This window comes from Lasiosphaeria miniovina (genome assembly GCF_030549165.1).
Source record: "Lasiosphaeria miniovina strain SMH2392-1A chromosome Unknown B0T26scaffold_4, whole genome shotgun sequence".
Taxonomy (NCBI): domain Eukaryota; kingdom Fungi; phylum Ascomycota; class Sordariomycetes; order Sordariales; family Lasiosphaeriaceae; genus Lasiosphaeria; species Lasiosphaeria miniovina.
The window spans coordinates 2,910,164-2,926,100 of NW_026848223.1; the positions used below are offsets into that span (position 1 = coordinate 2,910,164).

Here is a 15,937-nt window from a genome sequence, read left to right on the forward strand (position 1 = left end):
TGGGGCACAGGGATGAGGCGTCTGGGGCCAACCTCTCCGCACTGGCATTCTTCTCGGATCATTTCACACGTCAACGAGTTCTAGAGTCATCGCGAGCCGACTTCCCGTCTCTCCTCCACGGGTTGCCCCAGGTTGTCCAAAGCACAGTAGTGCGCTCCAAACTCCGCGACAACTAGACAAGCTTCGAAGGGATTCTGCGACTCTCTCAGCTCAGCCCCGACCGTCTCGCCTTCGATAGTTTGTTGGCCGGATATCTTTACATGGCCATCTCCGGCTCCGTGAACCAGACCGAGCAGAGCACCGGCGGCTCTGGAGACTGCTTCCACGCCTTCCACGCCATCATCGACAGACTCTGCCACTACAGCGAACTGGGCTCTCTCTTCTACTCGAGATGCTCCGACAGCCGCATACCGGTCAACCATGCCAAGAAGCGACTGAGTCAGACATATCGCCTGCGTCTTGCCTTTCTCGGTGCCATCATCGACAGCTAAAATCAGGGCCCCCTCGGTGCGCCATCATGCCTATACTTGCCTATCTATCTTGTCTCGCTACTAACGCCAGGCGCAGTGTCAATTAATGACGAGCGGTTCAAAACCATCTCGCGCCGCGGGGCCGAATGCAGCGACTACCTCAAAGCATCCGAACATTTCTTTGACATTTTAAGATGCGACGTCCATCAACCTCCCCACTCTTCTCTCTCCTTTCCCGAGCCCATAAAGAACGCCGTAGCAACCCGGCGACCACCATCCGTTTACTTGCTGCTGAAGCAACCTGTGCGGTTTTACGGCCGAGACCGCGAACTGGAGCAGATAGGCAAGAGCTTGGGAGACCCCAGCAGCGTTACGATTCGCGGAATCGCCGGAGTGGGCAAGACGTCCATAGCGCTGCGCCTTTCCCACCTGTCCCTCTCCAACCACAGCGTCATCATATGGATCAAGAGCGAGGGGGGCGCGGCCTTGGACCAGGGCTGCCACGAGGCACTCCGCCGCTTGCAGGTGATTGACGACGCCGAAAAGCCCGGCGTCGAGATCAGACAGAAGTGGAGGGATTACTTGGCACGCGCAGGTTTGTTGAGGCCATGCATGACCTCTGTTTCCCTTGGCGAAGCATCTGTGCCCCCGGAGTCAAGCTGACCACACGCGCCCTATTCACTAGCGTTCAGTTGGTCAGCTGGTGGTCTTCGATAACGTCGAGCGCAGTATCGATCTCGACCAGTTCTGGCCCCTCGGAGGGAACGGAAAGATCCTAGTCACAACCCGGCATCCGGGGGTGGGCTTCCAGCTGACGGACGACGAGACCACCATCTCTCCAAGTCTAGTCCAAGATTGCCACAAACTGGACCATGTTGTTCGACGCTCTGAAGGAGGAGGGAAAATCTCTACTGGGAGTCTTGAGCTTTCTTCCCCAAATGATATCCCGCAGGACTCCATCACTAAGACGAACATGCGTCGCGGAGCACCAGCGGACTGCTCCCGTACTGCCATCATACTGATGAGTACGGTGTCCTTCTCTCCTTTCGGCTCGACTTTTGGTCTTGACACTAATTTTTGGCAGTTACCTTGATACTAAAGAAGAGCTAATGAATCTCGGCTTGATTGACAAGGACCCAAACACCGAAATGCTTAGTTCGCATCGATTGGAGCAATTCCAGGCAGGTATCTTAACACACCACACCCGTCACCAATCCTGCAACCTAGCGCATTTCTTACAGTTTTCAGTTCGGATGTAATCTAGATGCACCACCCGCCAAAGTGCGTTTGAGCAGGCATCCAAGCTCGTAGGCGATATGTTTCCAAAGGAGCATACTGGCCAGCGCTTTACTGGACGGTGGGACGAGTGCGCCAAGTATATCCAGCATGCCATCTCGCTAAGCTGCCACTATTTGCAAGGGAGCCCCGACATCTGGCCGCTACTCAGCCCCGGCGGGCTTTGCGAAGCTGATGGGATGGGCTTCCTGGTATGGGTCTACAGTCCGCTACGCCATGGTGCATTCGTGATGATTCTTTCGGTAGCTAATCATGGAAATACGGCAGGTATCTGTTCGAAACTGCTGGTTACGCAAACTTTCAACAAATTCACGCTGCGGGACACTATCACGGTTTTCGAGACTACCATCAGCCGGTGGATGATTGGGCAGTAAGCCTTTTCAAGACTCGACCTTTCACACCGGATATTCCTGCTAATGTTCGTTCGAACGGTTCAGTGACTATATTGTTCTTGGCAATGGCCTGCTCGCGTTGAAGCGGTACGAAGAAGCATCACAGGCCTACAGCACGTCGAGAAGCGTATTGAGCGCACCGGGCAAGCAACTAGCAGTCGCAATTGTCCTCGACAAGCTGGGATATGTTGCGTACTAAACAGGCTCCTACTCGGAGGCGGCGTGAATTTTTCCTCCCGCCACAGCAGCACTCTAATGAAGCCGACCCTATAGCCCTTACCTCCCCGCCAACTAGTCCTCCTAGACAACTCTTCCGTGGATCTGTGGCTATATCAAGCCAGTTTCCAATCATTCCAGCAGAGCACGCTCGCACGCTCGCACCCAGTTTATGCTCGCCCAGGCATTGAGCATGGGCGCAGCACCCGTGGATTCGAACGAGCAGTCGAGAACTCTACAATGGTCGCAACCTTGATGCAGAAATACCACGCGTCAACGGTTACTTCAGACTATGTCTCGTGTTTTAAGGCTTCGGATTTCACTGTTTTCATTACAGCGAAGTATCAGTAGGTGCAGTAAGTGGTTGGTTTTGTTTAGGGCACGTTCCCAAACACCAACGAAGATAGTATATTGTGTAGCCAATACAAGCCAGATTTCATCACAGCAATTAATTCAGCCAAGGCCCGCAATTGTGCGGGTGTCGCGTAGAGCTAGATAGGTCACAATTTGGAACAGTGGTCGTCAGTAAAAGTGTAGACCATCATTCCGATATAGTTTCGGCAGGCAGGATCTCGCGGTTGCTATGGCGGAGTCACCATCCAGGCAAGGTATGTGTGCACCCTGTATTTGTGTAGTACAGGCACGGCTGTACATTCGATGATGGATATAAGTGCGCTTGCGCCTATCACATCGATAGGACTTGAAGCCGACTCCCCCCTTTTCATTCATTCATGAGTTAACATCCCATCTTCTAATTACCTTGGCGCAAGACAGCTGAAGTAGTCCCAGATCGCTAGCAAACACCTGTTGCTTAGACAGCTCGCTTCCATTCTAGACCATCAAGGGCTAAAGGCGGGATGACGTACGCCTACAACGGGAGGAACGAAGTACGGCAAACCTCCCACGGGAAAAATATGAACTCGTGCATGATCGCAGGCCTTCTCCCTCCCCCATCGCGCAACCCGGTTTTCTCCTCGCACATGTGTTGCTAATCTCGAATTCTCCATGAACTACACTCGGAAATTATGAGGGGCGTATTCACGGCCAATGTCCCCGCCAAGAAGCAACGGGATATCCACCTGGACCCCGTCCTCGCTCATGTCGAGCGGGAGATGCGGGAAGTGTTGACAGCCTTCCCTGCCCTCTCTGGTGGCCCATCCGGCGCGTTGGCACTGCTGATTGTCGCGATGCGGAAAATAGCTCAGGACTCACGACCCGGGAGCCTCACCGTCACCAGTCCCGCGGACTTCCTCATCAGCTATCCCGAGCTCTCCTATATCAGCCTAGGTGCTACAGAGCAAGCTAGGATGCTCTAACAACTCGCGGTGGCGTTTCTGGGATGGATCGCCTTGTTCTTTTGTTGGAACCACAGCGCCGGTTCTACAGCACTACTCGGTCAAAATTACCCGTCAGGATTCACATGGAGAACTGCGGCTGGTCTCTCGGCATGTTCTTCCGTGTCTTCGGCATGTTCGTCCGTGTCTTCGGCATGTTCGTCCGTGTCTTCGGCATGTTCGTCCGTGTCTTCGGCTTGATTCCGCCCGAGAGTCACGAGCAGCCGCGAACTGAGGATATCCTGCATCTTTCCTTGCTAAACATTCAGTCGTTGACCTATATCAGCCAACACTTCACGCTAGACTCGTGCACTAGAACTCTCCGTCTCTTCCGGTATCCGTCCATCTGCGTTCTCGCTTCATCCGGCGGCGGCTACCAGAAGCTGATCCAGAGGTTAGTTCCTATCAGACTAACTCCGCAGGAAGCCAGCCGTCATCATTGAACCTAATTGGCTAGTTCGCGCCCAAGAGTCACGGAGGATCTGTATCCAGCCCGCTACAGCCTGCATCGAGAGGTTCTGCTTTCCCTCCGATTCATCCTCGGCAAGACACGGGGGTCTAGGAAGTTGGCCAGGAAGGCCATACTCTTGATGCCCCGTGAGGACCGCGATCCAGCCCTGAAAAGCCTGTTGCAGAGCAACCTGGACGCCATAATTGCGCCGTCGTCTGGAGATGCCACTTCGAGAGGGATCACCAGGCAAGACTTCCTCACGCCGTGGGGCGAGTTCCCGCTGCTGGGAGAGAGGCTGCTCGACATCCAGAGATACAACGAGCAGCAGCGGGCGTCGAGCACGAAGGCATTAATCAGAGACAAGCTCAACCCGGCACGGTGGTGTTCTCTATAGACATTGCTCTTGCTTGGCCGCCTCTTCGTTATCCTGTCTATTTGCAAACCGGGAGTTTCCATCGCGCTGCTCGTTCTTGCCGCCCGAGCCGCATGAGAAGTAGCCACCACTAGAGGCTTTTGGCCGGAAACAAAGCAAACCATAGTCTATTTCCCGAAGTGCTTTTCTCATTCCGGGGTCATAATTAACGCTTACAACGGGTCTCTGAGTTCTAAGCGTAGATTATTTTCGATGCTCATTAAATCGCATCAAGAGTCTTCCCCGCCGCTTGCCCCTCTCTTAACTCATCCTGGGGGACCAATCCCACCGTTACACAGAACCAAATTTAGCACCAACTAATTAACCTCAGTTCCTCGAGACTGCCATATGGACGCAAAGTGCCGCGCGGGTTGTGGGCATCATGGAACACTCAAGGGGGGACTTACAGGACGTGGCCGTCGGCCCGTGCGGCAACTTAGCCGCCGTCGGTGCCTACACCAGGAGCGTGCTGCGAGACACAGCATGTGTCTAGATCTCATCGCTATGCTTGTAGTCACGGGCTGGCCTGTAATTGTTGACAATGTCTATCTAGCACCTTCTAGCTCGGCTCACTCGCGGAGTTCGTCATCGACCGTGCCTATCACGGATTGAACCTATAAACTTTGTGGAAAAACACCGTCACTTTCCTCTATTTTCACGAAAGAAACTCAAGCGCCTCTGTGATAAGAGAGACGCAAAGCAAAAGAGTGAAACGTGGGTTTTATTATAGGTAGTGAGAGAGTGTCTAGCCCCTATCACAGCATGAATTAATGACGGTGTGTCCCTCAAGTCGAGACAAGACTGTAGTAACGACTGGTAAACACTAGAAGGCAGAGTGCAACTGTGGCAGGTTTCCCCTCGACAAAGTCGAAAAAATAAATAAACGAATGGTGAAAGCAAAGGCCCAAACCCCGTTCCCGCTCATCCAGTCCCATTCTCTGCGGCCAAAACTCCCTGTTTTTTGTCCCCTTGCTGTAATTCCCAAACCCTCCCAAGCGCCAGCCAGCCCCCAAGAAGAAAGAAAGTAAGGAATGTTGTTGCCGTTGGTAGTATTTCTCTAGCACGTGCCGTTGGCGCAGCATGCGGGGCCTCTGCAGCTGCTCTCGTCGCAGTCCTGCCGCCGGCAAAACGAGTCAGCGTTTACCATAAAGCTTGGATGGAAACATGTTCAGGCAAAAACTCACACACTGGTCCATGCCGCGCTTCTCGATGGAGAAGTCGGACGGGGCGGCCGGGGACGGGGCGGCAGCCACGACGGCGACGAAAAAGGCAATAAAGAGAGCGGCGATGCGCATTTTTCCGGCCAGTTTTTGTTGGCAGTTCTTTCTTGGTCTACACTGCGGAATGCGGACTCTGGAAGTCTCGGCACTCTTGATATATCGCTGGTCGTTGCTGGGCGGATGTGAGAGGGTGAAGTGAGTGTGTGCGGCAATGTAGGATTCGGAATGTCAAGATACCGGGCGCTTGGGCGCTATAAATACACAACAACCACCACACCAACACCCACACACAGAAGCGCGCTGGCGCGCCCGCCAAAATTCATGCCTTAGCCGCGGTTTGCTGGGAGGCGGGCGAGGGACGTCTCAGGGCATGCCAAGGTGCATGGGGGTTACCCATGGGCCGCCGATCCCCCGGCCGGCCCGGCGGGCGGCCTGGACACCGCGCAACGGTGGGGCCGATGCACGGTCCAGCCACTAACGGTGTGGCGTTTGCGCGCTGCGCCGTCGTCTCCAAACGCTTACCGGGTCGCCCCGAGACAGATCCTTCAGAGGAAACCGGGGCCCGCGGGGGTCGGCTATTTCTGTGCTGACCCGCGTATCAATTTGTGCTGCTTGGTCCCCGATCTGGCATGCAATCGACTCCCTCGTGTAACCCTTTGTTTCCGAACGAATGTTTCGTTTGGTTCGAGTCTCGGCCCGGCCTGGCCGCCGCTGGCTGGGTTACAACTCAATTGGTGCTACCACGTCAATGATGGTGAGGACACTGCTGGTAGCTGGAGGATCATTTGCATGACACCAAGACAAGATGGTAGTTGTGGTGTTTGTGCTTAAGGCATTCAAGGGCATCAAATCGTGTTGTTATTGTCCAGAGGCGATTTCGTGTGTTCCATTGCGGCAGATCAAACTTTGGGAGAAGAGAGGCTCTGGCCGCAGCCCCGAAATTGTGACAAGCAAAACTTGCACATCATGCTTTTCATGCCAGGAGGGGCGGGACACCTAGAGGGAGAATTTCCTCGCCACTGCTAATTCGCATATCGAGGAGAGAGATTTTTGACCAAGTCTTCAGCTTGTCGTGTTGGTCCACAAACGCGAGGAACGGGCCGGATATCCTTCGCCGAAATGGTCCTTCGAGAAGACGACAGACGGCGGTTGGTCGCGTGTCCCGAACTTCAGCCATCTTGGGAAATGGACTCCGCATGCATCGCCCACCGGGCGCCACGCATGCAACGTCTTTCCCGATGATTAGCCATTTCGGCACGACGAAGCGGCGGGATGCGCTATGAAGACATGGGCCATGGCGGGGGTTCATTGACGGCGAGAAGCATCCGAGGCATAAATCAAGACGCTTGCCATTTCACTTCGAGTCCAGGCCCCCTTATTGCTGGTACCCTCATTGCCACGACCGAGCCGCCCCATTCCAGCTTCGTCTTGGCTCAAAATGCCGGCGGCAACAACAACGATGACAGCCACGCCCGTGACTGCCCCAGCCCATGCAGCGGTCAATGACCACGTCGCGCCCCGGGCAAGTCTCAACGACAGAGGCACTATGCTGCGGTCCCCACTGGAAGTCGATGACACCGGAGCCATGTCGGCGCAGACACGGACTACGGACAAGGCGATGCCTTTCAAGCTCGCCAGCGCCGGCTTCTCATTCTTCGTCGCTGGCGTCAATGACGGCAGTCTCGGGGCTTTAATCCCGTACGTGATTCGCGACTACGGCATCACGACAGCCATTGTGTCCACTTTGTGAGCTTTTCTTTCCGTCTCCATGTTGCCCTCTTCCAGATTCTCCCGCACTTCATCTTCCCATTCGACCCGGGGCCTCCGCAGCTGATGGGGACCCGTCTACCTTGCACTCAAAAGGTACGCCGCCAGCTTCGCTGGGTGGCTCACGGCAGCTCTGACCAACACGCACCTAACGCAGCGCCTCGGGCTGGGCACAATGCTCGGGCTGGGCGCTGCGCTGCAGACGGCCGCGCAGGCGCTGCGCACGTGGCCGCCGGCGCCGCCGTTCGGCGTCTACGTGGCCACGTTCGCACTCACCAGCCTTGGCCAGGCGTACCAGGACACACACGTCAACACGTTTGTTGCGGGGTCGTCGTCGTCGGCGGGCGCGCACCGCTGGCTCGGCTTCATCCACGCTGCGTACATGGCCGGGTGTCTGGCGGGGCCGTTTGCATCGTCGGCGATTGCTTCTACCGCTCCTTCTGGTTCTAGTGAGTCGGCGCCGTCGCGCTGGTGGCTGTTCTACACGGTACCGCTCGGGCTGGGACTGGCGAACATGGCGCTGGTGTTTGCCGCGTTCCGGGACTCGTTACCCTTTCGCTGGGGGCGGCAGACCGATCTGTCGGTGCTGAGGGAAGGAGGACACGAGACCCGCGGCCCCAGCGCAACGGCACTGGTCAGACGCACGCTCAGCACGCCGAGCGTCTGGCTGCTGAGCCTCTTCTTCTTTTGCTACCTGGGCTTCGGCGTCACGGCCGGCGGGTGGGTGGTTGAGTATCTTGTCGACGTGCGCAACGGCGACTTGGCGCACGTTGGCTACGTCCCGGCCGGGTTCAGCGGGGGCTGCCTGCTCGGCCGCGTCGTGCTGCCCGAGCCGACGCATCGGTACGGCGAGAGGAGGATGGTGTTTCTATACTGCGTGTGCTGTCTGGTGTTTCAGTTAGTGTTTTGGCTGTTAGTCTTGAGCTCTTCTCTTCTCTGTCCTGGACTTCAATCCGAAGGCACCTAGATACCCATGCTAACCAATTGTTGGAAAAGCGTCCCCAATATCATCGCAGCGTCTGTTGCCATCAGTTTGCTGGGCTTCTTCTCCGGGCCGTTCTTTGCAACTGTGAGTACGGCAGGTATCTTTTTGAACCTTTAGAGCGTTAGAAGCGCGGCATGTTCAGCCACTAACCCTCTCCAAGGCCATCTCCGTCGGTTCCAGACTCTTTCCGCCCGACATCAGCGCCACGGCAATTTCTTTCGTCTTCGTCTTTGCCCAGGTTGGCGGCTCCTTGTTCCCGATTGTCACTGGAGTGCTTGGCTCCCACTTGGGCGTCGGGGTGATGCAACCTGTGCTCGTGGGCTTGATCGTTGCCACCACTGTCAGCTGGCTGCTAGTGCCGCAGCCGCCCAAGGAAAAGCAGTGATTTCCTAATGCAAGACCGGAAGTATTCGCGAAGGTTGGAGACTAAAATCACAAATTGAGCGGCTGGACCTGTGCACGCATACTCCCGATGAGATGCATCATCTCGTGGAATCTCGGTCATATCCGCGATGTGGGAGACCAATGGGGCCCCTCGTGAAGAGAGTTGAAGTGATGGCACATTTTATGTCATGCACAACGCAATCAATTCCAATGTTGCAAGAGTCAGAAAATTGAGTTTCGGGCGCCCCTTCACTGAATCATTTTGTCTTGGCATTTCCCGCCCCGGCAATAACAAGACCCGAAACCTTTAAATCCGGAAGCGGTCACGTGCCTCGTCAGCAAGGAAGTCGCGGCAGAAAATTGGCCACCGGCCAAAACTCAAACCGGAAACTTTCGACGACGCCGACGCCGACAAAACGCAACTCACAACCTTTCCCCCCTCCCCCCTCCCCCCCCCCCCCGGCGCCCCCGTCTACCCGTCCCGTCGCCGCATTCGCGCGCTCGTTCAGCATGGCCGCTCTCGTCAAGGCCCTCAACGCGCGGATCAGGTCAAATCCGGTGACCGACTACTTTTGCTCGACCCGTACGTGTGCTTTCCAAAACCTGTCATTTAATCTCCGCTTAAGTCCGAGCCACACCCTTTTTTTTTGTTCCGCGCTCCGGCTGTTCCGTGGATGACGCCGTCATCAACCGCATCGCCAGTGCTGTAGTGTTTTTAGATGATATGGCGTTGCCTTTTTTTTCCTTTTCATTTATTGAGCCTAATTACTTGACCTTGGTGGTCAACCTTGTTTGGGAGGTGAAAGTCATTGACATCAAAACAGACTTTTGGGGGCCGGCGTCCAACTTCGGCATTCCCATCGCGGCCATCCTCGACACGCAAAAGTCGCCCGAACTGTAAGCTCCTCACCGTGCATCTCTTGGTGCCGAGTATCTGACACTGCCATCTAGCATCTCGGGCCAGATGACGGGCGCCCTCACCATCTACGCCTTCACCTTCATGCGCTACTCGCTGGCAGTGACGCCGCGGAACTACCTGCTGTTCGCCTGCCACTTCGTCAACGCCGGCGCCCAGATCACCCAGGGCTACCGCTACCTGGACTACCACCGGTGGGGCGGCAAGGAGAAGCTGGCCCTCGCGACCGGCGTCGATGGAGCCGCTGCCAACGCTGCGACGTCTGCGTAGTGTGATGTCAATCCCTTAAGTAGTGTATGTAGCAATTAATAGACAGCATTTTGTTCAAGGGAGCCATTCGTGGGCTTGTTGAATACGGTGGCTCCGGTAAGTCTATTTGCCGACCATGAGTGTACATTGCAATCCCTAGAAGCTTGCCCTACGAGGTAGAGGGGGTCAAAAACCGGGGGTACTTTGGATCCAAAAACGGGTCCCTCTTTCCCTCTGTTAGTGACCCACGGATCTGTGTAAAATTGACCGTTATAAAACGGTGACTTCCGTTTTCGAACACGCTGCCTCCCACCCTATGCCCCGCTGAAAGAAACCTCGCGATAAGCCAAATTGATAGCCAGCCGGCTCAGTCGGAATACGGGCCTCACATCGTGGACAAGAGTGTTGGATTCACGAATCCCTCGTAACAATAATTTAAAAATTATACTTCAAGTATATTTTACTAAATAAACCATTGTTCTATATTTCTTCATAGCGAGCGCAGCGAGCAGGCCGCCGGAGTCACCATTCAGCGACCCCTTCCTGACTTTCCAGGTAGCTTACTTTGAGAAAAACAATACCTGAAGGAAAAGCCTTGAAAGGAACCTCCAAAATACTTTCTTAAAAGATTACTAGTTTTCCCGGACTGTAAATAGCTTCCTCTCGAGTGGAACAGACAGATACCAAGTCTACTCTGAGACAGTCGTTCCTTCATGGCGAATCCTTCAACATCTCACTCAGCTACGCTTTGCTATTCCCTTCATTTCCGGCCGCAGCCTCCATCACATCCTCGGGGATAGTTACCTAGTCTCCCCGCCGGTCGAGAAGCAGTGGTATAACTTCTTTATCAAACCTCTCGGCAATCATAGTATCACCTCCTCGGTAATAGTGATCTGGTCTCCCCGCCGGTCGAGAAGCAGTGCCATTACTTCCTCGCCATTCCCGTAATTTCCAGCCGCAGCCTTCACCACCTCTTCGGTGATAGTGATCTGGTCTCCCCGCCAGTCGAGAAGCAGTGCCATTACTTCCTCGCCATTCCCGTAATTTCCAGCCGCAGCCTCCACCACCTTCTCGGTGATAGTGATCTGGTCTCCCCGCCGGTCGAGAAGCAGTGCCATTACTTCCTCGCCATTCCCGTAATTTCCAGCCGCAGCCTTCACCACCTCTTCGGTGATAGTGATCTAGTCTCCCCGCCAGTCGAGAAGCAGTGCCATGACTTCCTTGCCATTCCAGTAATTTCCAGCCGCAGCCTTCACTACCTCCTCGGTAATAGTGATCTGGTCTCCCCGCCAGTCGAGAAGCAGTGCCATGACTTCCTTGCCATTCCAGTAATTTCCAGCCGCAGCCTTCACTACCTCCTCGGTAATGGTGATCTGGTCTCCCCGCCAGTCGAGAAGCAGTGCCATCATTTCCTCGCCATTCACGTAATTTCCAGCCGCAGCCTTCACCACCTCCTCGGTGACGGTGATCTGGTCTCCCCGCCGGTCGAGAAGCAGTGCCATTACTTCTTTATAAAACCACCTGGCAATCATAGACACCACCTCTCCGTTGATGGTGATCTGGTCTCCCCGCCGGTTGAGAAGTAGTGCCATCATTTCCTCACCATTCTTGTAATTTCCAGCCACAGCCTTCACCACCTCTTTGGTGATAGTGATCTGGTCTCCCCGCCGGTCGAGAAGCAGTGCCATCACTTCTTTATCAAACCTCCTGGCAACCATAGACACCACCTCTTCGGTGATGGTGATCTGGTCTCCCCGCCGGTCGAGAAGCAGTACCATCACTTCTTTATCAAATCTCTTGGCAATCATAGACACCACCTCTTCGGTGATGGTGATCTGGTCTCCCCGCCGGTCGAGAAGCAGTGCCATCACTTCCTTACCATTCCCGTAATTTCCAGCCGCAGCCTTCACCACCTCCTCGGTAATGGTGATCTGGTCTCCCCGCCGGTCGAGAAGCAGTGCCATTACTTCCTTACCATTCCCGTAATATCCAGCCGCAGCCTTCACCACCTCCTCAGTAATGGTGATCTGGTCTCCCCGCCGGTCGAGAAGCAGTGCCATTACTTCCTTGCCATTTCTGTCATTTCTAGCCGCAGCCTTCACCACCTCTTCGGTGATGGTGATCTGGTCTCCCCACCGGTCGAGAAGCAGTGCCATTACTTCCTCGCCATTCCGGTAATTTCCAGCCGCAGCCTTCACCACCCCTTCGGTGATGGTGATCTGGTCTCCCCGCTGGTCGAGAAGCAGTGTTATTATTTCCTTGCCGTTCATGTAATTTCCAGCTGCAGCCTCTACTACCGGCATAGTCACCTTCCCCCCAAGCCCTAGCAAGGCAGGAACCACGTCTAGATATTTAGACCGAGCAGCTATCTCAAGTGCCGTCATACCTAAGCCGTCGACAAAATCAACATGTTCCTGACCATCCGGATGAGAGATATATTCTACTAGAGCGGAGACTCCCCACTGTGCAGCCACGTGCAAAATGGAGAATTGCTGTGGAATCTCAGAATATGGAAGCCCTTTCGATCTTAGGTGCTGTAGCCACTGCTCACGTATCGCAGAATCAATTCGGAAAAACTCGGCTCGCGAGCCGACCTTGAATGTCGACTGCGCCATGAGTGCGTGATGAGGCCAATTCAGAGTCGCATAATCCAAGAAGCTGTTACGCGACTGATCCGGGTCGGTAAGGAGATCAACGCAGCGATAGGCAAGGTCGGCATGAGCCTCGCGCTCGTCAGTGAAATAGTCAGCAAGAGCCCTAAATACATAGTCCTTCACAGACTGATGCAGCAGGAGCACCTTGTCGTCCTGAATGATGACCATTAGGCGGCAGGACGCGATATGCTCGCGTGTGAACTGGACCCGGGTCTCAACGTCCTCTTCATCCTGGTGCAGGTGGCATGCTTCAGAGAGCTCCAACACGGTCAGTGGTCGCGAACATATAGCTACACAGCTCAGGATGCGTCGGATGTCATCGCGGCTGACCTCATCCTGGTTAAGAGCTGTGTCAAGAAGCTTCTTGTAGAGCGAATCAAGTTCTTTAGGCATGCTTTGTAAGATTTGGATGGCGCGTTGCGAAGCAGTACCCTTGAGCTCCTCACAGGCTAAGCCAACCCAGAGGAAAGTACCTTTGGCCTTGTCTCTGAGGATATCGCTGACTTGCCCTTTGACCTTGTCGGTGTATTTTTTTCTCTGGGCAAGGTCTGCCACTTTTTCCTTGATGAACAGATCAATATCCTGCTGTCTCTCGGAGAAAGAAGCCAAATCTTTGTTCGGGAACCCTTCCAAGCATTCGCGTATCTCGGAATACGGCCGACTGGTGACCAAAATCCGGACATTTGACGAGACATCTCGGCTCTGAAAGGATCGTTCAAGCTGTTGCAAAAGGATATTTTGCGATTCTCGATCGCATTCATCCAGCGCGTCAATGATGCAGTATTTTCGACCTGTGCTCTGATCCGCGGCGGCGGCCATGAATATGGTCCAGAGAGCGTCGAAGGATTTGAACAACTCTGCCCCACGCTCATTATATTTTGGTAAGAGGTAATCGAGAAGCTGTGGGTGCTGTTTTACGAGCTGGTAGAGAAGTCCTTTGATAACCGAGGTCGCTTCCCTCCGTGCCGCAAAGCTAGAGTCACAGAAAAAGTAGGCTAGCGTTTTTTTGTCCGTTTTGGAGAAAGCTGTCGACAGCTCCTCGGTAAGGTATATGGCTATGGTCGATTTCCCAGTCCCTGGATTCCCATGGAGCCATAGGACATTGGTCGTCTCGCTCTCCTGGCCCGCTGTCTGGCCGGAACCAAGCCAGGCAGTGAGCTCTTCCGTGCGGAGTATCCACTCACAGGTTCCGAGAGCACGGTCTCCTTTTTTCCGCTTCAATGCGTTCTTGTCCTCGAGCGGATCAGTCACGAAGAGGCCGTGTAGACAGTCCCCGGGCTTCTCTGTCCAAGCGCCTTGGCAGTCCGTTAGCAGCAGGGTTACAAATGTAGGCAAGACTATACCCCGTACCTATGGTCACATTCCCAGTTACCTTGATATCCCCACTTCCACTGTTTTGGAATCTGTGTCCATCGAAGAAAGATTGAGCAGTATCCGCCGCTATTGTGGGTCGCTTTGAGGGTCTGTTTTCTGCCAGAGATTCCTCGGTAACCCGGCGCTTGTTGGACTTAGCATCCATGAGTGGTTTTCCTCGAGCTCTTCGCAGTAGTCAAGTACAAAGACGTTAGGTCATTGAGAATTCTGAAGGAAGCTGAGCGGGATCGAGTGTTGGGCGCCAATTGAAACTGCGGGGCATTTCCTACGGTGGCGCACAGACCACATACAGCGGTGCACAGACCACATCAGTTCTCCACTTTTTACACCAGCTGGAACTCTCGTGGAATGGGATGCTCGGTTTTAACTTTTACCCATCAACTACAGCAACTGCTATCCTGCGCGTCATTGTTAGCGTCAATCTCTCTGGTGTCCTGAAGCCTAGATCACCCCCGAACCAAGTCGTACGAAATAAAATTACTAAGATGGAAGGTAGACGAGCTACGTCAGCCCAACCGAGAAACACCGTGCCCTAACCAGGCGTGCAGAGCGTGTCCAGTCGCTTGGCTACGAAGCCTACACTATCGGTATCGTGTGCGCGCTAGAATTCGAGATGAGCGCTGTCCGCTACATGCTGGACAAAGAACATGCCCGTTTGCCCAGAAAGCTAGGCGACTCGAGTCTGTATGTCCTCGGAGAGCTCAGCGGCCACAACGTGGTCCTTGCCAGCCTTCCCGGCAGCCAGGGGAAGGGCGCGGCAGCGGCGGTGGCAAAAGATATGGCGCGTACGTTTCCGTCGATCGAGCTTCGGTTAATGGTCGGTATCGGAGGAGGCGTGCCGAGCGGAAAGAATGACATTCGCTTGGGCGACGTTGTGGTGAGTGTGCCCGACGGCGAGCATGGCGGCGTGGTTCAGTACGATCTGGGCAAGAACACGGACGACGGCTTCGTCATGAAAGGATTCCTTTGGCCGCCACCCGAGATTTTGAGGAGTGCTGTGGGTATTATGCGGTCCGACCACAGGGTTTCGCAAAACAAGATCCCTGAGTTCCTGTCGGCCATGTTTCAGAAAAGCGACGATCTTCGCGTCTCGTACCAGCGGCCTGTAGAGCCGGATGAGCTCTTCCAGTTGGAATATCGTCATGTCCCCAACCAAGCCACCTGTCAGCTCTGTGACAAGACAAAACGGGTCCAGCGTCTGCTGCGTGAACCGACCCCCAAGATTCATTATGGGCTTATTGCGTCTGGAGACCAAGTCATGCGGAGCGCCCCGAACACGGCCGAAATGGATGGGAGGGTGGTTGGCGATGTCCTGTGTTTCGAGATGGAGGCGGCGGGCATGGCGACCCAGTACTCGTGCATCGCCGTCCGGGGCGTCTCGGATTACGCAGACTCACACAAGAACGACGCCTGGCAGCATTATGCTGCGGCTGCGGCTGCGGGGTGCGCTAAGGAGCTCCTTTCGTATGTGGACCTGCTGCAGCCTTCCACGACGACAGCAGCCGTCGGTCAGCATGGATTCGACTCGTCTATGGGCAACCGTCCAGCTGCGCAACACATCTTCCGCGGCCAGGGCGTTCAAAACTCGGGGTCTGGCAATGTCTCCATAGGGAAGGACCTGAACATCGGCAGGATTGATTCATGGTGAAGGGACTCAGACTTTCAGCTATCTGGCATGCCGTTATCTACATCCTGTCGCGGGAATGGCTGGAAGTGATGACCAAGTACTCTCATTTCCAAGCCTGTTAAGGTAGGCTGCCACATCCCTGGTCGCAGCGCTACTGCCACGCAGACTGCGGCGTTCGCGCACGTTGACG

General features: G+C 54.8%; 7 protein-coding genes across 7 annotated transcripts; 5 read left to right on the plus strand and 2 right to left on the minus strand.

The window, feature by feature from the left end:
* Positions 1-260: 260 nt before the first annotated feature.
* Positions 261-2,814, plus strand: B0T26DRAFT_776180 (P-loop containing nucleoside triphosphate hydrolase protein; the record flags this gene model as incomplete). Its single annotated transcript, XM_060446613.1, has 6 exons — positions 261-438; positions 568-1,065; positions 1,163-1,344; positions 1,766-1,957; positions 2,108-2,136; positions 2,204-2,814. 6 exons carry the CDS (start codon positions 261-263, stop codon positions 2,355-2,357), a joined length of 1,233 nt encoding a protein of 410 aa, XP_060296394.1. The 3' UTR covers positions 2,358-2,814.
* A 980-nt stretch (positions 2,815-3,794) lies between these two features.
* Positions 3,795-4,553, plus strand: B0T26DRAFT_751637 (uncharacterized protein; the record flags this gene model as incomplete). Its single annotated transcript, XM_060445406.1, has 2 exons — positions 3,795-4,102; positions 4,166-4,553. The coding sequence occupies 2 exons, from the start codon at positions 3,795-3,797 to the stop codon at positions 4,551-4,553; spliced, it is 696 nt and encodes a 231-aa protein (XP_060296395.1).
* Positions 4,554-5,628: 1,075 nt separating this feature from the next.
* On the minus strand, positions 5,629-5,866 carry B0T26DRAFT_751638 (uncharacterized protein; the record flags this gene model as incomplete). The annotated part of the gene is made up of 2 exons (XM_060445407.1): positions 5,629-5,685; positions 5,756-5,866. 2 exons carry the CDS (start codon positions 5,864-5,866, stop codon positions 5,629-5,631), a joined length of 168 nt encoding a protein of 55 aa, XP_060296396.1.
* A 1,543-nt stretch (positions 5,867-7,409) lies between these two features.
* B0T26DRAFT_645087 (major facilitator superfamily domain-containing protein) lies at positions 7,410-8,928 on the plus strand (the record flags this gene model as incomplete). The annotated part of the gene is made up of 4 exons (XM_060437684.1): positions 7,410-7,537; positions 7,655-8,470; positions 8,555-8,627; positions 8,704-8,928. 4 exons carry the CDS (start codon positions 7,410-7,412, stop codon positions 8,926-8,928), a joined length of 1,242 nt encoding a protein of 413 aa, XP_060296397.1.
* Positions 8,929-9,385: 457 nt separating this feature from the next.
* Positions 9,386-10,332, plus strand: B0T26DRAFT_710348 (uncharacterized protein). Its single transcript, XM_060441977.1, has 3 exons — positions 9,386-9,510; positions 9,752-9,824; positions 9,879-10,332. Exons 1-3 carry the CDS (start codon positions 9,438-9,440, stop codon positions 10,111-10,113), a joined length of 381 nt encoding a protein of 126 aa, XP_060296398.1. The 5' UTR covers positions 9,386-9,437; the 3' UTR covers positions 10,114-10,332.
* A 214-nt stretch (positions 10,333-10,546) lies between these two features.
* B0T26DRAFT_300152 (uncharacterized protein) lies at positions 10,547-14,499 on the minus strand. Its single transcript, XM_060434254.1, has 3 exons — positions 14,097-14,499; positions 11,820-14,041; positions 10,547-11,063 (listed from the first exon to the last, which is right to left on the minus strand). Exons 1-3 carry the CDS (start codon positions 14,263-14,265, stop codon positions 10,956-10,958), a joined length of 2,499 nt encoding a protein of 832 aa, XP_060296399.1. The 5' UTR covers positions 14,266-14,499; the 3' UTR covers positions 10,547-10,955.
* Positions 14,500-14,605: 106 nt separating this feature from the next.
* B0T26DRAFT_740916 (nucleoside phosphorylase domain-containing protein) lies at positions 14,606-15,768 on the plus strand (the record flags this gene model as incomplete). Its single annotated transcript, XM_060443904.1, has 2 exons — positions 14,606-14,612; positions 14,669-15,768. The coding sequence occupies 2 exons, from the start codon at positions 14,606-14,608 to the stop codon at positions 15,766-15,768; spliced, it is 1,107 nt and encodes a 368-aa protein (XP_060296400.1).
* Positions 15,769-15,937: the final 169 nt, after the last annotated feature.

Coding starts and splice junctions, on each gene's coding strand:
- B0T26DRAFT_710348 (XM_060441977.1), top strand. CDS start 9,438: ATGGCCGCTCTCGTCAAGGCCCTCAACGCGCGGATCAGGTCAAATCCG. Junction 9,511..9,751: donor CGACTACTTTTGCTCGACCC/GTACGTGTGCTT, acceptor ACATCAAAACAG/ACTTTTGGGGGCCGGCGTCC. Junction 9,825..9,878: donor ACGCAAAAGTCGCCCGAACT/GTAAGCTCCTCA, acceptor ACTGCCATCTAG/CATCTCGGGCCAGATGACGG.
- B0T26DRAFT_300152 (XM_060434254.1), bottom strand. CDS start 14,265: ATGGATGCTAAGTCCAACAAGCGCCGGGTTACCGAGGAATCTCTGGCA. Junction 14,042..14,096: donor AACTGGGAATGTGACCATAG/GTACGGGGTATA, acceptor CGGACTGCCAAG/GCGCTTGGACAGAGAAGCCC. Junction 11,064..11,819: donor AGATCACCATCACCGAAGAG/GTGGTGTCTATG, acceptor ATCACCGAAGAG/GTGGTGAAGGCTGCGGCTGG.